Genomic DNA, 23,635 nt, shown 5'->3' with positions numbered 1-23,635 from the left:
CTTCACAAGCTTTCTCAAACATGTAAAAAAAAAACACAAAAAAAAACACAACTTTAATTTGTTCAGTCAGTGTAATTAGCAGCTAAATTAAAATAAACAATAAAGAAACTGAAACTGACTATGTGTTTTGGTCAAACACAGAATTAAACAAACCTTTTTTTCAAATGGTTCAGAAAGTGTAATTATATTCTAAATATAATGTAACATAAATGATGATGTGGCTCGGAGCATAAAGCATAGAATTAGACTAACTAGATCTGCACTCATGGTTCTGGAACTTTGTCCCCAAGAGACAATTAAAATTCTATATTGGAATTCTTTCCAATATCTGGACCAATACAGATATTAATATTGCATCTGTAAAAAACCAGTTGACTCAATCTGTCATTACAGATGAACAACTGTACACAAAACAACACACACAGATCACCAGAAAACATAAATAGCAGAGGGTTGGACTTAAAGACTGTGGTATGATGAGGGACACTGACATCAGTAGGAGGCAACCTGGACCACAGCATCATACTGCCTCTGCAGTCATTTCAGATTGTAGATGAGAGGTTACCATGGCAGCATGTGGTTCACAGTGGTGTGACACTTTTACATATGGAGCAGATCTTTGAGAAGAACCCTTCTGGTTAAATATCAGCCTGTCTCAACATGGCACAGTTCTATAAACTAATGTTCATCACAAAGCAGTGACATTATTCATATCATTCAACTTAACTACACTTTTCCTTGTAAATAACTCAGACCCTGAGCTGTGATTTTCTTTTGAAAGCTCCAGAGTAGCAACAGATCTTTAAATGTCCCAGACTGCCTGCAAGGCAAAACGATCTGTTCCAACCAGCCAGAGAGCCGGGCTTAATCTCCTCTCTTGGGACGACACCGTTTTAATGAGAAATGGGGGAATCCCTGCTCTTAGAAATTGAAAAAAAAGAGAGAGCATGCAGAAAATCTTTAAAAACAGATTTGATGATGCAACAGCTATTGTTTTTTTTCTGGTTGGTGGCGTTGAGATTAGGATACAAAGATTTTTCCAGGTCAAAAATATTTCTCATAAACTAAAAGAAAATCAAGTGATCCTTCAAAATATGGTTTCTAATAAAAAAAAAGTATGTTCAATTTTATGTGGCTCCCAACATTGATTTTGGTCTGTTAAAAACTAGATTAAAGAAATAATATTTATTTAATTAAAATATTAAAATGTAACATATTATAAATATTCAAATGTTACTTTATTATTTATTTATCTTTTGGGTAGTAATTTTTTAAATCTGGGACCTGAGTCCAAATTGCATATCACAAACAAGCAAGGTGGTATGACAATAAAAAAAAAATCTTTTAATCCTTGAATCATTTAAAATAAAATGGTACTGCTGGTGAGATTAGCCAAAGATCTTGATACATCCTTACTTTAGTCAAAGACATTAACTGCAGTTCATCTTTTTAATCTTTTTCCCTTTTGTCATCCATATCTACATCTTAGATAGGTGCAAAAAAAAAAAAAAAAATCTAGCCTGCCAGCTAGCTAGCAAGGGTATACTAGCATGTAGTTAGCGGTAACCTCATCCGCCTCAAGTCACAGAACGCAATCAAAATGTCTATGCGTGACTCAAACTTTTGCTTGACATAAAAAAACACTATATGGAAGATATGACTAAATAGTTCTGCCGCAACACAAATTAAAGCCATGTGATTAATGTTTTTAAAGTCAACTTGCTTGTAAATTTCAAGGCATTTAAGGGCAAGCCTCAAACTAAATGACATGCATAAATATAATTATCCCTCTTCTTTGTGTTTTGTATTCTGTAATCTTAGTTTGTGAGTGATGTCTTGTGCCCTTTAGTTGCTAAGCTACACACAGTTTCCACCAGCTACTCTAACTTGGTTTTTATAATATTTTTCTCTAATACAAGAAAACCTTTTAAAATCAAGTCACAGAGCCCCATATAGTGTCATTAAAATTTGTTTCAGTGTATTTACTCTGCTGCCTGCAGTGTTTGTTCCCATAAGGATCCTCTTGCTGATGAGTGTCCCATTTAGCAACAGCTAACCACCACACAGAAGCTTGACATGGACTGTGTATGCAGTCAGTACTGAGTATGTGTGTGTGTGTGTGTGTGTGTGCGTGTGTGTGTGCATGTCTCTGCATGTGTGAGCTGATAAAGCAGATGAACAGCCACAGTATGGTGGAGAAAATGAGATAAAAAGCCAGGTAAACAGCAAAGGGAAACGTTACCTGACGCATCAAAACTGAAAGACATGCTAAGAGGCCGAATTACTGCAACGAGAAACAGTTACGGCGCGGGGCGGTTACTGCATGTTAAAGCAGGACTTAACACACACAGGAGAAAGCAATCGGCTTCTTGTTGGCTAATAATGCTGGCAAATATTAATAGGAATATTAACAGCTTTCACATCAAAAAAGGTATTTTTTCTTTTGTGATGGACTTTGACTGACAGATTCCTGGTAGCTGTGTCCGCCTGTGAGAGCCAGCAACGCTTACCCTCTGCCCAAGTGTTAATCACTTTTTTTTTTTTTTAAAGCTTTGATCCACCAATTTTGCTTGCAGCGATTGCCACAAAATGTTGCACAACAAAGTAATAAGTTGTAGGTATAATCAATCTGCTTCATTACTTTATTTTTTTAATGATTCTTTTTAACCACAGTTCAAAAGCAATGTATGATTTTCATTGGTTAATTTTTAGAACATTGTTATTCACTGCCATCAAAGCTGCATCTGTGATAGAAACAAACCTATCTCGCTAGCTAGCAAGGGGATGTTAGTAGCTAGTTAGCAGTAGCCTCAAGTGATTTCAGTGAACATTTCGGGCTCTTTGGTCATACTAACAATTTTGACCGCAGATCTAAAGGGGCATAACATCTGACCTGAATGTCATCTGCTCAGCCTTCCTGTTATCTGCTGAACTCTGTCTAAATTGGGCTTTAGCAGCCTCCTCCGAATTCATTCTTAAACTCATTGGTAGTAATTTAGGCTAACTATAAGTCTTCTTTTCTCATCAAAACTGTTGCTAGCACTTAGTTGTGATACACTCACTTATTTGTAAAAGGACAAATTTCTTTGGTTGTCGAACTAAATTAGGTTGAAAATTGCGTGACCGAATCATCAGACAATGTCTGGATCATTTCTTTATTTTTACATTCTTCAGAAGCAAAATTCCTGTGTTGTTATTTATTATTATTTACAAATAATGCAACAGTTTCTAAGACTGATTTTTGAATGTAAAATTTTAATATTCTTCATGCTTTTGCTAAATTAAAGGTATAAGCCTTATTGAAGGAAAGGCTAGCTGGTCTCATTAAGCAGCAGACCAGAAAAAAATGTTAAGGTGTAAATTATTTATCTTATGGAACAATAAGGAAGGCTTGATGCAGCACTGTTTTTTCCCAGTATGTTGCTACACATAAGAGCAGACACAGTAACTATGAATTTGTCTTTATGATTAAAACAAAGACACTCAGCATTATTTCCTGTCCCACCTTCATCCTATGGCAAACTGTTTAAATCTGCAGTATGTAACTTTTATTTAAAAAACATTTTTATATATATTTGTTGAAACTGTCTCTATTACGTGACAGTATATTATGAGACAGATAATCTGTGAAAAAAAATTTAGCTCCTCTTTGTGAATGCTAAAGTTAGTTAGCATGGCCACAGATGATGGCAGATAATGGTGAGTTGTTTCTCTGCCATTAGCACATGTAGCAGTGCATTCACAAGGTTGATAGACAGCGTCAAGCCCCTCCTCCTAGCTCTGATTGGTCTGCATTTCTTCAGGCGGCAGTGGCAGCACATGAAGCAGGTGGAAGAGATCAGTCTTTTCAGATTATCTGTCTCATACTACACTGTCACAACATGGTGACATTTTTAACAAATATGTAAAAAACCATAAATTTTTTAATAAAAGTTACATATTGCAGCTTTAATGCAGAGAACATTAATAGGCATCAGCAACCACACAGACATAAAAGGTTAGGAAGCAGTGGCTACAACAGCAAAGAGCAAAGAGAAATATTAGTGATATAGAGCACAAAATGAACTGAAATAGCTCCAAGCAAAAAGGCTGAAGCGCACTGCATGTGATCAGATTAAACATTTTAATGTGAACTATATTTATATGGTGTGGAGTGTGCCTGTTTGAGCTGCATCATTAATAAATGCATGATGGGTCTCCTTACCCAGCCGTCCTCTGCGGATCTCGTCGGATGAAACCGGGCGAAGTTTCCTCTCAGCCTTGATCTCCTCCAGGATGCGCTCATGAAGGGTCGGAGGAGGCTGAGCCTGAGGCTTCAGCTTACGAGCTGACACCTGGGACAGGGTAAGATACATAGAGTGGAATGGGGAAAAAAAATAAAATTAAACACTGACATGAAGGGCGTATGGCCTCCAGGCAGAGGAGCTGCCTCTCCAGCTTCATGAATTAAATGATCTTGACAACAGCGTCTGCTGGTCTTGCTGTCAGATTTTTATCAGCAGAAGGAAGACCGTAGCTTTTCACTGACTACAAATATCAGTATCAGTCTGTGTTTGTTGCGTACAAATGAAATCTGTTCTATTCAAATTATAGATTGTTTTTTTTTTTTTGTAGTGAGAGATTACGCTGTGGCAGAAAAAGATGAATTTGTCTTAAAGCTTTTTACACCTCTTTACCAGGGTTGTCAATAAATGCCCCTGGTAAGTTATAATCAAATCCTCTCAGTATGGGACGTCTGTGGCTGTGGGCCAAGAAGCCACTTGTGCTGGACGGAGCTGTTCCACATGAACGCTCACTGTTTCCTACAGATAAAGACCAATCTGTGCTTCCTCACAAGGATTCTTCTGTTTTGTGCTGAAGTCCGAAGCACTTCCTTTTACTCACAGGATTAAGTGGCGGTCTGGACCTGATGAACTCCAGGATGACTTCATGAGCGCTTTTCTTTAGCCTCGGTGGGTCTCCATTAACCTGACGGAACAAAGCAGACCCACATGCTAACCAAACCCATCGTGTCATAAAGAAACTTATTTATAGGCAAAAAAACAAAAAAGAAGAACCAGGAAAAGGCCCCCATTGGTTGCACCAAGGCTGAATGTTTTGCTGATTCTCAAAGAAATGAACCAATAAGGATGCATCCACACCAACCCTGTTAACTCCGCTTTAATCAAACTTGTTTGAACTCTGGCGGACCAGAGTTCAGTTTTTGGTGTGTGTCAGAGTTTGATTACAGATTCAACACAAACTGAACCAAACCTTCTAGGCAAATGAATTATAGTTTGATTAAAGCGGACTAAATAGGGCTGGTGTGAATGCACCACAAGAGGCATGTCTGCAGGGTTACTCTCCGGGATTGTTAAAGTCTCTGTTGAGTACTTCAGGACTAACCATGACTTTGCGCAGCTTGTAGCGTTTGGACCTGATGTCGTCCATGAGCATCTCATACGGAGTGAGCTGGTACTCGATCGGCAGAGGGTTGTACTGACGCTCCTGCACCTTCTTCAGCTTCACTCCTTCACGCAGGCCCCTCATCACCTGAACCCAGAATCGAGCCTGGCAAAGAGAGCAAACATTTGTTCCATTAGTTTCTGTCCAGCACGTCAGGCTGCGTAAATGTCATATTTTTGGATGCAGAGCCATAATTTAGAATGATAAGAATAATATAAATCTGAGGTATGAAGTGTGGTTTCCCACCCAGTCGGCGTTCTGCAGCTCGTTGAGGTCTCGGACCGGCTCCTCTGAGGTCTCCTCCTCCATCTTTCGGAGGTTCTGTTTTAAAGACGAGAAAGGATCAGTGCGATCACAGTTCTGAATCCACTCAGGACAGGCTAGTCTTTACCCCTCGGGAGACACGTATTCTGATTCCTGTTAATAAAAGAAGGCTAAGGGGAGCTTTGATAAATGCAAAGCTCATCAAGAACGCTGTCTTTATATTTTTAATATTTTTATACTAAAGAATTCAAGAAAAAGTGCCTTTAATTTGAGAACATTTGTTGAATGGGAAAAAATAACACATTACAAAATTATTGGTGGCACAAAATAAATGTATTTTCTACAATTCAGAGTTTCTAGAAACATCTGAAAAGCAATCTATGACTTTCTGTTTCCATGACGTGACGTGAAAGTCCATTTCATTTGGCCACTTGGTTGAACAGGGATTTTTATTTATTTTGTAAACACTCAAAGTAAGCAGGAAATAAACCAGGTAAAAATAAATAAATAAATAAAAACCCCAAAGCTCATTGTTGGAGATCTGGAGCAAACAGTGGCACCTTGGGGTCACCGGGTCTCCACAGCAACCATGAGACGCTATCTAAATCACAATAAGAATAAATATTTCTATCCCTTCATTACAAAAACAAACAAAAAAAACATGAAGTTTGCTAAACTACTGGGAATTTATATGGTAAGGAATGGAGAAGTATCTATGAAGTTGTGCACCTGTTTCTCTTCCAATTTTAGAAATAGCAATAGTTCTAAAGCTAGATTTTAGTTTTAGAAGTAAAAAAAAAAAATTGTGACGCAGAAATATTTGTTCAGTTGAATAATGATCCAAAAAATATGGCCGAACCAAAGCAGAACTGGTTAACTAGAGAAGCACGGGGCCACAAGAGAGGAGCCAAGACTAAGTATTACAGAAGAAGACTCAGTGATGTTCCACTGGTAAAACAGAGAAAGGATATTTTTCTTCAAATGTTGAATTGATTCTATGCACTTAAATTAAAGGTTAAAAGCATGTTATGTAGTTTGCACAGATACATCAAAAATACACTTCAATTGTAATTAGAATTTTACCCTTTCATGTAATTAGTGTTTGACTTGGATGAACGAAGTTCTCACGTGACTTCCAGCAGAAATGATCCAACCAGTCAGACTGAGAGGTGTGTGTATTTTCAAGCTGCCGTAGCCTGAAATGGTTTCTGCCAAGCATCAATCTCTCCCATCTGGATGAGTCCTGACATCTAAAGCTGCATGTTCAGTTCACTGCTGATCTCAATGTGAGGATGCTATTTATGGCAATGTTTCCTCTGTTTGTACTGTTTTAATGCAGCTTCTTTTATTACAGCTTAGTGTGTGCTTTATAATTCTCTAGTGTTTCCTTTCTTGTGATGTCTTAAATAATAGAGCAACAAATTACTCGTTTTATGATTTTTTGTTCCAGTTTTCATGGCTTATAAGGACACAAAGCTATCAAAAACCCAGTTTAGTAATTGCGCTGTTTCCATTAAATAAGAAATTACAAATCATATCAGCAACGGATGTAAACAGTCATGAGTTGTATCCATAATTCAGCCGTGCTGCGTTTTGGGGAAACTGTAGTTGGTGAAGAGTTATGGATTCAACACATTCGAATGACACACAAGTTTTTAAGAACTGTGTGATGCTGTGAGAGCGCTGGTGGAGCCAGCTGTACAATGTCCAAAAAACAAAACATCACTCTATTACTACTTCCTGCTGTCTTTGTTGTTTTTGCCGGCTGTTGTTCACACAATTCGTGTGATGTGAGAAAAAGTGCTTCCATTGCAGTTTTGTGAAATACATTTATTTAAATACTGCAGAAATTCCACCTCATATGGTGCAAAAAACTTTTCATCAAAAAACACGAGTTCTACCACAAGCATCCCTTTGAGGACATTTATGATGTTGATTTGGTCCAAAATGAAAATGAGTTTGACACCCCTGTATTAAAGTTAGATATTAACTACTTTTAATCTGTTAACCTAACCTGATATATGCCGGACTATTCCTTTAACAATGTAACTTTGGGACGTTTAACACACAGACTAAAGTAACACAGGAGTGTTGTGCTCAGGAGGAAACAGTCCTGAATGCACAATCGAATGATGAAAGAAAATAATTCTAAATTGCTGGTCATATGTCAGCACTATTTGTGACACATTTTTGTTGTTTGTTTGTTTTTTTTTTATAACAAATTTCCCTCCATGTTGGAAAACTTTACTTCTTCTGAACTTCTTTTAGTTTTTTTCTCTTTCTTAACCTTCATGTTGAATTTGGAAAATGTGGACTGGCTGTTTAATGAGTCAGGTTTCTGGATACTTGCTCTAAAACACCTTTGAAATCATTAGTAAAGATCAGTGTGCTTTAAAATCCGCTTGTGAAAATACCAAATAGTGCTAGTAAGTGTTCACCAGAGAGATAAAAGAGCAGAGTAAGTTGCGGTGACATCCAGCTGCCTCCGTGTTTCCAGACAGTCAACAGTTCAGTTGGCTCACCTCCGTCTTCCTGACACTTATGTGAACTTGTGCGGCGGGCAGCCATTACGGTGTTGTAAAATACTGTCGACCTGACAGTGGTTCTGTGGGAAACACGGAGATGATCTGCATTCCTCGCTGCCTGCTCCGTTTCCAGCAGGAGAGGTCACTGTTTGTGTGCGCGTTCATGTGCGAAAGAGAGAAAATGAGGCTGAAAAACGTGGGAGAGGATTCTAAAACAGCGGGGCGGACATCCAAAGCGTTGCCTCCGGTTAATATTTGTGGAGAGGAATTGTTCTGGTCACATAACAACGCAGTAGTGGTCGATAAGGAAGTCACAAGGGGCTGCTCAGATGACTGCAGAGTAAAAAGCAGAAAACAAGGCCAGGAAACAGACCAGGAAACAGCCAACTCCATCGGCTGATCATAAAATGTCCAAGCATCAAATCAAAACACACCTATAATTATATCTATTCAAGAAGGAACCAAAACAGAGACCAGCTTCATTTCTTCAGACCTGACCAGAAAAAATGCAGTCACTAAAAGGCAGTAGTTTGCATACTCGGTATGAAGATATGAACTTTTCTCAGTTTGTAATCTTTTCCACAATTTATCTACAATGACGAAGAAACAAAAGACGACCAGATAGCCAACGTCTCAGTGCTGGCAATCATGCTTGTTTGGCGCATACCGTCCTTCAAGCTCAAGAGTGCTGTGTGTTGCTAATGATGGAAAAACAACCTAACGTTACAGGAAAACTAACGATTTCTCGCGTTCTCGGCAGACTCGTCTGTGGGGGTGGGGCTGTGGACAGAAAGGGGACGAGGTCTGTCAAATTTTCAGGCTAAAACCATGGTTTAGTCAGAACTCCCTACTGCAGCTCTACCAGAGCTCTGTGAGACACTTGAAGCTTGAGATAGTGTTTTATAATCTAAACCTTCTTTAAGCATCCAGAAAACTGCAAACAGCTGAAACGTTGAGATCCTTTAAATCCAGATTCAAAACCCATTTGTTTAGAGCTGCCTTTGATCAGTAGTGAGTGAAGCAATGATCAACATATTTGATGTGCACTTTATTGATTATTTTTTAAGGCATTTGAGAAAATGCCATAATTTCATAATTGATGTCTGTATGAGGTTTTTATGATGTAAAAACTTTTGAATTGCTGAAATGTGCTATATGAATAAACTTGGCTTGACATAAACTTCTCCCTGACTTTCTCTTGAAGCTGTTTGTGTCGTTCGTCTTCACAATGTTTGCTCTCCAATAAACCTCTAAGTCCTTCAGAGAACAGCCAAACCTCAGTTACTGACTGTAGGCAGCTGGCTGCACTAGATATATCTTAGGGTTTCACAGTAAAGACAGGGCAACCTTTTTAGATTTTTATTTGTAAAAACAAATTGAAAACTACATGTCATCCGCATCGTAATTATGCACTACTTTATGTCGGTCTATCACATGAAATCCCAATAAAATGCATTTATGTCTGTGTCTGCAATGTGGCGTAAAATAGAGCAGCATGTTCTTATTTTAAAACGCCGCAAAGAAAATTAACGCCTGCGATTTATGTGGCGCGGTAAACACAGCAAAGGTGATTACTTCCGCATACAATTACTGCAGTCTCCGATTTCCCTTCCTCTAAAGCTTCTTTCTCAGCGAGTTATGCAACCGTCCAAATCTCCTTCGCTCACACAGATGCATTACAAGCACTTAAAGGGCAGCGGCACATGGCAGGAAGGAACCCTCAGGTGAAAGCAGCTCATGGGCCGATATTTCACCGCACACTCCAAATAGCTCCTGAGGATAAACAAAAGTCTAAGATGACTCTATTTGGGTTGGAGAGTGGCAAGGTATGAGGCCTGGTGAAGAAATAAAACCACTAAAACCTGCCAGAGTGGTTAAAAACAGGCAGAATGTGAATTTGAGGGGAAAGAGGAACGTGTCGATAAGGTTTCTGTAATGAAAGAACCCCATTGTTAAAGCGGTGATTGTTTGGAGAGACTTCATTGAGCAGAAAGTGTCTGCATGTGACTGTGTAGCTCCGCTGTTACTCACAGATCAGTGTGCATAATAAGAAACGACCTGCACAGACTATTCAATGTGGAACGGCAATGTTCTGTGGTTTGTAGGCTAACTGCAAAATTACAAACAGCAAAGGACAACAGCAGCCGCAGCGTGTGATTGTTTTAATCACAACCAACTGAATCAGGCAGGAAAACTTGACCTTTTGCTGGGATGACAGTCGGCATGTTGCCACTTGATGTTATCTACATCTGACGTGTGGAAAACGCGCGTTGCCGTAGCTTTTTATGTGGCCTTCTAGACTCAATAGGGCTACATAAACAGAACCTTCAAAACAAGAGTTGTGTGCTGAAGTAGTATTTTATCAATCAAATCGAAGCAGTTTTTATCTGCATACCTCCAAATCACATCAATCAATCCCTCCGGTACTTTGCGATTCTGGCAAAATTTACGCAAAATCCCAAATTTTTTGCGCTAATGTATAATTGAGTTTATTGTAAATTTTCTGTAAAAAAAAGTCAAAACATTGGGTAAGAGTGACTGTTAAACTCCCTCCTGTAGGTGGCAGTATTTCTTACTTCTTCTACCCTGCTGTCTTATTACTTGATGTCTCTGTGATCGATATGACGGATAGCAAAAAGTGACATTACCGTCACACATGAGCATAAATATTGTAAAATTTCTTGCAAATATTTCAAAAATTGGTTTACAAATAAAAGATTCTGAGTGCAAAAAAAAAGCGAAATACTGGAGGAACTCATAAGCATGAAAAGATTTTCAATATTGTTTAGCTTTAAGAAGTACTTATTGAATGTAGACATATCTATTAATATTTTAACAGTTTGTCAATGAGTATCAATGCATTCTGAGAGCATTCGTGATCGTGATATGGACCAAATTGAAACTGAGTTTGACATTCCAGATTTAGAATGTTCAATTTGACTTTTTAGAGAGAGTAAGACTTTTTTTTTTCTTCTTTTACTGTTCAAAGTTTAAAAATCATCAAATTTTTACTTCCAAAAAACAAAACCTGCAGCTGCCTAAAACGGTAGTAACACTCTTATGAAATTAGCATTCCAAAAGATATTTAAAGTGTATTCCTGCATGTTTTTAATGATGAATAATGCATAAAATAAACAGAAAGGACATAAACAGCAAGTTAAAGCTGTGACTGTTATGTCATGAATAATCTCGGATGAGCTCTCATGTCTGCGTTCCATTAATTTCTTTCCCTCCAGTCATAGATTTTTGTCTCCATCAGCTGACTGACTGTTTTAGCTCTGACAAGAAGAAGACTCGGCACCCATTTCACTCTGCCTGGGATGGAAGGAGTTAGGAAGAAGGAAGATTTCCTTGCCTGTGCCTGTAAAATATGACTACAAATCCTGCAGAAAGTGCAAAAAAAAAAAGAAATTTTGGATAGGAAAATATAGCCAGATGTTGAGGTTTATTGTTTGGTTAGAGGATAAATAAAGTTAAAATATCAAGTTTTATTAGAGTTTGAAATGATGCGCCAATCATTTTCTACTTTTTATCACCGCTGTAACGTTCGAACGTATCAGAGTTCTTTAACTGCAGCTGATCTTGCAGAACTTCACAACCTCACAGCTGTGGCGATGAAGCCTCACCTCTTTGGCACTCTTGATCTTCTCCAGAAAGGTGCGCAGCTCCCTGGTTTCTGTGTACAGAGCTCGGCACACTGCCTGGTAGTGACTCGGAGCGTCCGACACGCTGGGAAGATGGGCTGTGCACAGCTGGAAATATAGGGGGGGTACTTTAAGTGTACAAGTTGGAAAGTCATGCAGGACAAGTATGATAATTTCAGAACTTTATGACATAAATGGTACAAAAAAACTAGTGGTGTTCAGGATCGGTTAACTCAGGTTTCTAATTAACTAATCAGTGCATTTGCTTTGCTTCAACCCAAAATTTCCTGACTTTTCTCTCCCTCTTCCAGCATCAACATTTAAATAATACTTTCCATAAATATCAACATATCACAGTTACTACACGCTGCACGCATCAAGTTAAAAGTCCTGAATGTCATTATGGTAGCAGAATGTGAACACATGGCAACTGAAATGTAATAGCCTAATAAAAATGTTCAATGTTGCGTTTTGCAATATTTACTTGCTATTGCGATATTTAGCACATGGCATAGAGTTGCAACAAATTTTAGCAATCGATTATACAATAGATTAATCTGACGATCAATCAGATAGAAATATTGACACATCCTGCAGATTTTTTATTTAACCACTTCAGTGGTTTACATATAATACTGGAAATACATTTTAAAATGCAAAGCACAAATAATTAAATTTGTCTCTTCAAAAAAACCCAACAACCTTATATTGTTAACATAAGGATGCATCTGCAGCAGAAAGTATTTCTAACTTCAACGTGTGAAAACCTCAGGCCTTTCTGCCTGACTTAGCATCAACATAGTGTAGAATTAATCCATTGATTATTTTTTGGAATAAAAATTGGATAGCAAAAGGTGCTTAATAGGAGATTAACTTTTTTACAGAAGACTGTGCCACTTGAGGAGTTCTGAGTTGAACATATTTCTGTACATATTTCTGTTTTATCTTGGAAACAAAATGTATATATTTTGTACAATTTTTCCTTAATTACTGCTCCCATTGTGTTGTTCTTTCATCAAATTGTCTTTTTTGAGTCTTTATACTTCAGTTAATGATCGATTATTAAATTATTTTAGGATTATTTCAATCATCAATTCATCACGATTAATCCGATTAATCTTTTCAGCCCTGCAACTGCCCAGTTATATATTGTGCAGCACTTATAGTTAGTATAAGCATAATTACTTTACTTATTTTTGCTTACTAATTGGATAGACCTAAGCCAAAAATAACTTCTGAAAAAGATGGAAGGCTATCTTGAAGCTGGAATGTCCTTAAAGTAATTCATTAGAAATTCAGATATATATATATATATTTTTTTTACGATAATCTTTTTGTTGCGAAGCTCAGATTAGGCCAAGGTTGAGGTTTTGGACAAATGGTCTCACTTTTGAAAAACTAAAAACAAAATCCCTAAAAGCAAATGATAAAAATAACAACCTCTCTTCTACATACTTTATGGTGAGAATATATTGAAGAAAATATTGAATTTGGTTCCAGTTTTCATCTGTAAAAAGTAAAGGTTAATAACTGCTAATAGTGACACCTACACAGTAGGACAAAGGAATACTGCGAGGGGAGAGATATCAAAACATCTGAGCCAACGTTTTGAACTGACAGCTGGTCAGCCTCCGGGCCGGCCAGCATGTCAGGCACTGTTGATGTATTTGTGGCTTTGTAAGTTCGACCGGCTATTTATCCAAAACAGCGTGAGGCCATGTAAGGAAAGAGACGACGACTCACTGCTCTGACGGTCACCACGGATACGGGACTCCAATGGAGGAAGAACATGGCCGCATGGCAGCACTGTGGTTCTAATATCTGTGTTTACAGTGTTACACTTTTCCCTCAGTTATTCCTCAACAGTTTCCTTTTCGCAAATGAAATTGGTGAGAAAAATGATTCTCAAAAACTCTCATCAGGCTTTGAACTTCAAAGATTCAACAGAAAACGCATCCTGAGCAGAAGAATCAGAACTGTCTACATAAGTACCTACCATGTTTTCAGGATTAAAACCTACCATTAACATATAAAACTTCTGAAAAAATGTTAAAGATGTGCTTGAGAGAATACCGAAAATAAACATTTATTTACACTTGATATGTTCTCTGACCACTTTACTTAAGATCAATGGCCTCAGCTACATATTCTAGTGACAGCAAGGAAGGTGACTACAGTCAACTGGATGAAGCCCAGCCCACCATATATATATCACTGGATATGAAAGTTAAACATGTTAATACAATGGAACGACTAAGTGCTAAACTAGAACTGAAAGCTGATAAAAAGAGTTTGAAATGTCAACTCAACAGTGTTATAAAGTATTTGCTTAAAATAGTAAATAACAGCTACCAAAGCTTTTGCAATGTCCTCCACAAATGAAACCGGTGTATCTGAAACAATTTGGATTCGTTTTGCTGCTGACCTTCAGGATATCTCTGTAACTGTTAACGCTGCAGATGCTGCCACGGCTGTCGTCCGTTTCGTCCTCTTCCTCTGTGGCCTCGAAGCCTTCGTCCAGGCAGGCCTCCTTCTCAGCCTCGGCTGAGTTGGTCATGAGGTCGATGAGCTGCTCCAGCGGAGGACTGAGTTCCCTCTCCTCGTTTTCCTTCAGACCGAAGTCCAGAGCCTTGTAGATCATGATGCCTAGAGATTCAATGACCTGCAGGGGAAGAACACAGCAACACCGCAGGAATGTGTCAAATATTCATCTCCTGGTTTTAATTGCAGAGTGGATATTTCATGTTTTCCCCAGGTTCGTTCCGGGTTCTCTGTCTCACAGTTCAAACCGTGACTCTTAGGTTCCTGGGCGCAAGTTTCACCCATAGGATGCATGTCTCAATCCTCAGTCATTCATGTTTGTGTTTTGGTCACTTTCTTGTCATTATGTTTCAATCCTATTATTACTCAGCAGGTTTTCTCATGTTCTGTTTAGCTTTTGTTTTATAGGCCTTGCTTTGTTCATCCCTCTGTATTTAAAATTGTTTTCTGCTCTTTGTGCTTTTTAACGTTCTCTTTAGTGTTAATCTATTCCCCTTGATCTGTTACTTTTTTAAGTCATAGATTTGCCTGGTTTAGAGATGACAACCTTATATTTGAAAATATTTATAAAAAAATAATTTAAATATTTAAAAATTACATATTAAAATGTAAACAATGATGACAGATCTCAGGCAGCACGGCAGAGTGGAAACACAGAGGCTCAGCACCGGTAGCAACTGAATTCAACAAAGACTGACACAACGAGCTAATGCCGACACAGGACTTAACAGTTCAACTGTGCCGACAGACGAACAATCATTAGACAAGGACCTGACAAGAGACAAAGACAACAGGTGGACTTAAATAGCAGGGAGGGTAATCAGGGAATGAGACACACCTGGGAAGCAATCAACAGGGAAGACAGGACAGGAACAGGACTAAACACAGAAAACCTCAAAAATAACTACACAGAAAACACATATCACAACAGCTTTGGTGTAATCTCCTTAATATTTCAAGAAATAAAAAAATAAAATAACCTGGAGTGCCATTATAACTAATTTACATAGTTTTTTTTCCTCTGTTACAGATAATAAATGATCGATTAAAAATGTAGGATAACCTGTTCTCTAAAAAAACATAAAACATAGTAAAACACCAATACTATTGCTCAGTTTGGAAGTACATTTGTACGCTAGATTCATTTTAGCAGTCTGTCTTGGTGGAATTGAAGAGTCATGGTGGATAAAGCAAGTACTGCCAGAGAAGACAAAGGACAAGAGTGAGAAATCACAGATGGGATTATTTTGTTACCCTAAGTGCGCAGAAATAACTGGGAAGGGAAGGGACAACATATAAAGCACTAATGGAAACAAATGGCAGCGTGAGAAACAGTGTGCTGCAGTGACAGAGTTAAAATATTAAAGAGCTTTTATGTTGTGAATACCACAGGAGGCAGTTTTTAATAAAGTGGTGAATAATGGCTTGAAAACGAGCTGATTTATCGGTGAGGCCAAAACCAAAGGTGAGACATCAAGGGAAGGAACGATCATAACAAGCACTGGTGTGAGTGTTTGTGTGAGTGAGAGTGTGTGTATGTGGACGTAAAGGTCAAAGGCAAAGCGAGGGGGGAGGAGTCATGTGAGCTCTTTTTTTCCAATCACTACATCCTACCTGGGTTTCCTCAGGGGGGAACCAACACAAAGATGACAGCATAATAGATTTGGCAACTTGTGCTGCCCTGCCCACAGCAGTGAATGGTGCTTAGTGATGGGCAACTAGATTTTCAGACTCCTGTCTCTTATCTGTTCTTTTCCTCAGCCGCTCCAAATCCTTTTTGATGGTTCTGAGACTCAAGTTCGAACCACACTGCAAAGGATGTAAGGGCAAGTCCTCGTGACTGCAAACATTCAACCCTGAAATTCTCCCCCGACTGGTTCCCAGGCTCGCAAGCGACCAAGCGGAATGATGGGATGGAAAGGAGGAAGGGGTGAAGGAAAAAAAAAGACAACAAGAATGAAAAGGGGGGAAAAAACTGGGATGTTAACCAAAGGGGATTTGGCATGGCTGCAGATTAGCAGCAGCAGCAACGCCCATTATGTCAAGGAAGAACCAGATCAAGCAGCTTGGGTTTAAGACGTCTTTCTATCAGATATGGTTTTTGGTTTCGGGACTATTCCAAAACTCATCTTTATCCCAAAGTTCTCTAAAAAGACTATACAACAGATTTTGTTCTGACTAAAACAACATGGAAAAGTTGCCACCATCTTGCTACTACACTCTTCTAGTGCGTTTCATATCAGCCACTGTTGGCAGCGTGTGCTCGGTTCCCCAAACTGGTGGAAATGGGCGTTGGCTCTCAAGAAAGCACCAAAGTTCAAAGGTATATGGACCGAACCAGTTCAAGAAGGAGAGTTCTTTTGGTAGAAAACACCTTCTGGATATGCAATCGTGAGTTCATGGACCTCTACCCTCACAGCCAAGAAGACACAAACTATCTCAGCTACGACGAGCTGATTCAGTGTCAAAGACATATTTCCAGGGAGACACCGAAACAAAGTTTTGGATTGTTAATCATTCAGACCGAGACACAGACATTTCTCTACTTAGCTGCTTACACCCTAACTTTAGCTTTAGCTAACTTTAGCTACTTATGGCAATAGATACAAACGCCTGCAACAAACATACTGACATCTCCACCATGGACACATATATAAATATTGTCACTATAATTTTAGTAACTGGTAGGTTTTGTATAGAAGGAAGCTGTTCTGCTTAGTTTTGTAATAAACCTATTAAAGTATTTGATCAAATAGACACAGCCACTAAGATTTGATCGTAAGGTTTTGAGGAAGTTTCTGGCTTATTTCTGGCTGCATATTTGATTACATCTCTTGGTGGAACTAGTACAACTTTCACTTGGTCAGAACCATTATACAACCCTAAAGTTACACTGCTTTACCTAGTCCAAAACCAGGATTTTTTTTATTGGCTTTGCCATTGTCTAATTGTGTCCAACTATCAACCATCTTCAAGCCCAACATGAACAGGAAACCACTGTAAGGCCAGCAGTGTCATCATAATGAGATCAGCCAACACTGAATCTGAACAAACAGACAGTCAAGGTTCAAAACCAACACCTTCGAGCTTGACTGAAATTTACAGAGGTGAACAAACTAGCCACATTGAAGAAAAGGTTTAGAAATTCCACACCAACTTTAAATCTGTACATTAAATTCTAGCTTTTTTCTTATTTATTTGAGATGTTTGCTGTGCCCATAGAAAAAAAAATTAAGAACGCCTGGGCATAAATTTTTCACATATTTTACATAAAAATATGTATTGTTCTCTAACAACTATGGTTATTGTATTATAATATTTAAATCATCACTAATTCATAGAACCCTGAGAGAAAAGTATGTCAGCGCAATAATCTTTGAATAATAACATGTCATGCGCAAACATAAGTCACTTCCACTCAGGCAGAAACAAATGCTCTCTCATATAATTCCTCCTGACTCCTGACTCTGCTGCCATGACCCACTGTCATATGAGTGAGTCACGTCTGCTCTGTTTCTTTTTACCACACCTACACCATGAGCTCCTAAATATTCTAAATAAATATCCTCCACTACTTCAGTTTGCCTTTTTATCTTCATTGTCCGGCCTGAAAAAGTATTCATGCTCCCTAAACTGTTTCACATCGTTTTCATCGTTCCACTGACGATGCCATAGCAACAGCACTTCACCTCTGCCTGGTTCATCTGGAGAACAAAAACAGTCACACACGTTGCTGTTCATTGACTTCAGCTCTGCGTTCAACACCGTCATCCCCCAACATCTGGTGAACAAGCTGAGTTCAACAGGCATCAGCACTTCACTATGCAACTGATTACTGAACTTTTAACAAACAGACCGCAGACAGTCAGAGTTGGAAACAACTCCTCAGTGACCAGCATCATAAACACCGGGGTGCCACAAGGATGTGTGCTATCTCCCCTTCTGTTCACGCTGATGACCCATGACTGCAGTGCCAGATTTGAAACGAATCACATCATCAAATTCGCAGATGACACGACAGTGGTGGGCCTCATCAGAGACAATGATGACTCAGCGTACAGAGAGGAGGTACATCAACTCATCAACTGGTGTGAGAGAAACAATCTGCTACTCAGTGTCAACAAAACAAAAGAAATAACTGTGGACTTCAGGAAATAAAAACCAACTCACATCCCACTCATCATCAATGGCAGTGCTGTGGAGTCTGTGAAAAGCACAAAGTTCCTTAGAGTGCACATCACAGATAACCTCACATGGACTACAAACACCACCTCCCTGGTCAAAAAGGCTCAGACACATCTCCACTTCCTGCGGAGGCTAAGAAGAGCCAACCTCCCCACATCTGCTCTCACAATCTTCTACAGGGGTGCCATCAAGAGCATCCTGACCAGTAGCCTCTCTGTGTGGCACAGCAACTGTCTAGCTACAGAAAAGAAGGGACTCCAGAGGGTTGTGAGGACCACAGAAAAGATCATCAGATCACCTCTACCAGCCATTCAGGACCTATACACTTCACACTGTTCCAAGAGAGCATTGAACATAATGAGAGACCTCACTCACCCAGCACACAAACTGTTCTCCCTACTACCATCAAGGAAGCACTACTGCAGCTTGCGGTGTTGCACAAGCAGACTGGGAAACAGCTTCTTTCCACAAGCCATTAGACTCATTAACACATTGTAGTAAACTAAATGAACATTTCAAGGACACCGAAGAACATTTCATAAACATTTCTTTCACACACCACTTGCACTTTACTCTGCACCTTGCATACAGCATCTGCATCACCTCACATTACCTGTATGTCCATTGATTGCATTTCTGCTGTTATGTGTGTGTGTGTGTGTGTGTGTGTGTATGTGTGTGTGTGTGTGTGTGTATTTTTGTGTGTATTATTGTCCATCAGTATGTTAGTCTTTTAATTGCTCTGTGTGTGTGATTGTGTATTTATTGTCCATCTACATATTCTTCTTATTGCCTTATTGTCTTCTTATTGCACAGTGTATTGCAGTGTGTGTTGGGGGGAAGGGGAGTGGGGGAATTACTGTCAGTGTCTTATTTATATGTTTATATGTTTAGTTTAACTGCACATTGGAGACTGGTAAAACACAATTTCAAACTTCTGTGTTAACCCTGTTACATAAATCTTTGACAATAAAGTACACTTGACTTGACACCTTACAATCACAAAATTCAATGGATTTTATCAAAACAAAACCAAAACATATGAGACCAAAACAAAAGCCTTTTGGTGAATATGCAGAACGCTGTGTAGAGGGTAACAAGAAAACATGACAAAGCAGCAAAAGGGCAACTTGATGTATGTCAGAATGGTCCAGTCAAAGTCAAATCTGTAGATGTTCAAAGACAGCTGATGTAAAACCCCCCAAAAATCTTGTACTAGTGGTAACTGCAGCAAAAGATTTTTCCACAAAGTATTGGCATAGAGGGGAGCTGAATACAATCAGAGCTATCTTTACTGTTTTACTTCTCTTATGATTCATTTAATAAAATATTTATTGTTTGCTCTACTTTGGAAAAAAAATAAGCATAGTTTATTCATTTGTTTTATTATTATTTTACTATTTCTAGTAATTGATTAATCTATTGTTTATTCTGATGACTAATCGAATAATCGGATAAAAAAACTAGCACATTGTGAAAATTCTTCTTTCATTCATTTTAGCAAGGCTGTAACTAACGATTATTTTAGGTGATTGATTAACCTATTGATTATTTTTGACGATTTATTGATTAATCAGATAAAAACAAATAGCACATGCTGCAGATATATTAATATCAGAAATACATTAAAAACACAACTTGAACCAGGTGAACCTTAAACAGCTGCTGTACTTTCAGCATGTTTTAGAGCCTGTAAACTCTAAAACTATGTTTATGTATTAGTGTTTTACGTCACTGCATTGTTGGTTTTGATGTGTTTTAATTTTGATTTTTATTTGTTTAATCTTGTGATTGTACAGCACTTTGGTCAGTGGTACTGTTTTAAAGTGCTATATAAATAAACTTGCCTTGCCTTGCCTTGCCTTGCCTTGCCTAAATTAGTCGATGGCTATTTCGATAAAATCCGATTAATCATTTCAGCCCTCTTACAAATGTCTGTGAAGTGACAACAGTGTCGGCAACATCTCCGCTAAAAACCGGAAACAATAACTGTTAGATATTTCTGATTAAACGAAAAACCAATTAATAAAAATATGCAGTTTTTTTTTTTTTTAATTAGTAAACAGAAGCTCTAGTGATTACCAGACAAAGGGCCTTATGTACCCCCACTGCATCCGTGAACCCGGCTCATATGCTACGGAGAAAAAAAAAAAAAAAAACACATCATCTGACATGCAGCATCACTTTGCATGTGTTCATGCTGTTTTAAGCCATGTGCAGATAATGTGTGTCAGCTCGGTCTAAACAGGTCTTCCTGTTCATCCAGCTTTGGGTGGATTCCATGCTCTCTGCCAGCCAAATGCCTTCAGCACCGTCAAGCATCGGGCAACTCCGCCGACTTGCCAGCGTAGTTTTCGTCAGCCATTCTGCCACAAACGAGGCATTGTGAGAACTGATTTCTGGTGCAAAGCTGCTTAGTGGGGATTTGTCTATGCGGTTTCACATTCACTGCTTCTCCAGCGGGGTGGAAGCGTGTGCGCCCAAGTTATTTACCGGCTGCCCATCTGTTACGCAGCAGTTCTTTATCTAGATTCAACCGGAAGGTTTCTGTACACTGTCCACGCAGAACCAGGAAGAGACAATAAAAGTTATGAATTCGTCATATTCTCTGTTGACTGGATAGAGATGCAAGCGATTTTAAGGTGTTTTTGCCCGTTGTAATGCTGCTGCACAATGTTGACTCTAATTTTGATTTGAGATTCTTAAAATGTCCATAAAAAAATGACCGCCGCAAACACCAATAAATAATTTCAGAAGCAATTAGCACAGACTTTACCAGCACATTGGAAGTAAGACAGATTTATGACGCCTTTTAATTAGTTTAATTTTATTTCCCCCATTGCTGTTATTGAGCAGGAGGCCCTAGTGGGTGAGATTCCTAACCAGTTAATCAGAAATACCAGCTGGGGCTCTAATTACAAGGAAGAAATGTCCGTACCCCTTATCCTAATAACTTATGCCTCGTAAAAAAATAATATATCAGCAGATAAGCTTGTGGTAAATAAAACCACCATGTGCTATATTAAAAGTTTATTCAGTTTAAACACTGGGGTTGTTTTTCCTATCACTTAGAGTTTGGCTTTTCTTGGTCAAGTTTTGGCTTGGATTTGAAAACATTTTGAAAGTTTAGATAATTTAAAAAAAAAGAAAAAGTAACAAGATTTAAATTAACTACACCTTTCTTTCTACTGCAACTATAATGACATACTGAGTCCATAACAAAGCTCAGTTTTTTTCACTATTGATAGCGAAAACTCAGTTTAATTCAAAGTAACTGACCAGGAAGGCAGAAGGTTAACTTATTTTGGATATTTTATTTAATGTTTTTGGAAACACATTTAAATTTACCACAAATCTGCTGGTTTTAGAAAGTTTGCTTAGAAAAACCACTGTTTTAGATTAATTACATTTTGTCTAAAGAAAATGAATGAACTGTTATAAAATAACATTAATTTGTCTTTGCGTGTCAGTCAAGAAGGTATATTTTCCAGATATGTACTCTAAACTCTATATCAGCACTGGAGACTGGAGGGCAAATTTATAATAGTCTTATTATTATTATTATTATTAATTATTATTATTAAAACTGAAATTATTTATTACAGATGCAGTGCAAACATTTCTCCTATTCCTAATGCAGCTGCTCCTGTTGCAAATGCACTTGCTACTTACAACTCTGCAGTGTCAATATAATGGAAACGACGCCATTAGTGGTTAATGCAGCCATTTAAAATATCTCTAAACAGCCACACATTTATCATTTCAACATCCCATTGTTCCTTTTACAGCCCATAGCAGATACTGCAAAACTTCAAAAACAAATACATTCACATAATACTGACCAAACTTCTGTAGGTACATGAGGGTGTAGGAACATATTTACAGCAGGATAACAGAAAAGTTACTCACCTCAGTTGTTGTGGAAGGGCTGTTTTTACCTGCAGGGAAAACAAGAAAGCAGTGTAAGCTCAAACCCAAATACAAACTCACAGCAAGAAAGCCAACACTGGGTGGTCACTGAATTATTCATGAAAGCATATCTACAACAGCTTTAGGCAGATTCCACCGTGTTTGAAACAATTATTTGCTAGTTTAGTATGAATAAATTAACTGTTATAGAGCTAATGAGCACCAAAAGCCAAAAAAAGATAAGCTTCTTCAAACACATTGATATTAGCTTGTATTGCTAGCTAGCTAGCAGTTGGCCCAGCCACTGAGCATATTTATTTGCAAGTCCACTGCTTTTGTTTTTCCTTAACAGAAATGTCTTATAAAAGAATAGTGAACATTTTTGAACTCCCAATCTGGAAATAAATAATAAGTACAAGTCTTTACTTACACGGTGGTTCACATGACTTTAAAGTTGGAACTACTACCAGAAAATGACACCAAACCTAACATAAATGCTCCAAGTTTGAGTTTGCAAATCACTGTGCTCAATGAACTCTGGGCTAACTAGCTAGCTGGCAATAAAAGCTAGCAATGTATTCCGTTGCATTTTGTCATTTTAAAACATGGCAATGTGTTTTCTAAGAGTTACTGTTATATATTAAAGATGTATAAATAAAAATATCACAATTTTCCAGCAGATATCAAAACTTTATACATGTATGATGGCCATTTTCGATTTTGAGATTATGGATGAGGTCTATCTTAACTCGAATTTTCAGGACATTTCTATTCATTTTTCCAACTTATATTCCAACTTGGATGTTGGACTGGATTTTATTTCACTGTCATTTGTGAATGTTAGAGCCTCATTTTCAACAGTGAAGCTATAAAAGTTGAAAAATGTTATTTTAGAGAAAATCTCATCAACCTCAGTATTTCCACTAAATAAGAGGCAAAAAAAATAATAATTTGTTTGATAAAGGAAAAGCCTCTCAGACTCTAAGCCCGACAGCACCAATTTTTTTTTTTAATATTAGACAATTAATTTAATTTCACATAATTATCATGGTAGATAATGAAACAATACTTAATGTTTCATTAAGTATTGTTAAATACTTAATGAAACATATTTACCGTGTT

General features: G+C 38.1%; 1 protein-coding gene across 4 annotated transcripts in view; it reads right to left on the bottom strand.

The window, feature by feature from the left end:
* Positions 1–23,635, bottom strand: part of LOC106962774 (protein spire homolog 1-like) — a 40,758-nt gene that overhangs the window by 8,706 nt on the left and 8,417 nt on the right. For 2 of the 4 annotated variants that reach the window (XM_015057388.1, XM_015057390.1), the window contains exons 2-9: positions 22,514–22,542; positions 14,304–14,540; positions 11,861–11,986; positions 5,692–5,766; positions 5,386–5,550; positions 4,885–4,968; positions 4,205–4,334; positions 2,243–2,284 (exon numbers count right to left, since the gene is read on the bottom strand). In XM_015057388.1, coding sequence (XP_014912874.1) covers positions 2,243–2,284; positions 4,205–4,334; positions 4,885–4,968; positions 5,386–5,550; positions 5,692–5,766; positions 11,861–11,986; positions 14,304–14,540; positions 22,514–22,542 — 888 coding nt within the window. The remainder of the gene's footprint in view (positions 1–2,242; positions 2,285–4,204; positions 4,335–4,884; positions 4,969–5,385; positions 5,551–5,691; positions 5,767–11,860; positions 11,987–14,303; positions 14,541–22,513; positions 22,543–23,635) is intronic. The other 2 variants (XM_015057389.1, XM_015057391.1) reach the window with 1 other exon arrangement.

This window comes from Poecilia latipinna, unplaced genomic scaffold (genome assembly GCF_001443285.1).
Source record: "Poecilia latipinna isolate Pla-1442-1.1 unplaced genomic scaffold, P_latipinna-1.0 Scaffold1459, whole genome shotgun sequence".
Taxonomy (NCBI): Eukaryota; Metazoa; Chordata; class Actinopteri; order Cyprinodontiformes; family Poeciliidae; genus Poecilia; species Poecilia latipinna.
The sequence above is the reverse complement of the archived record's forward strand: the minus strand, read 5'-3'. Positions and strand labels throughout refer to the sequence as shown.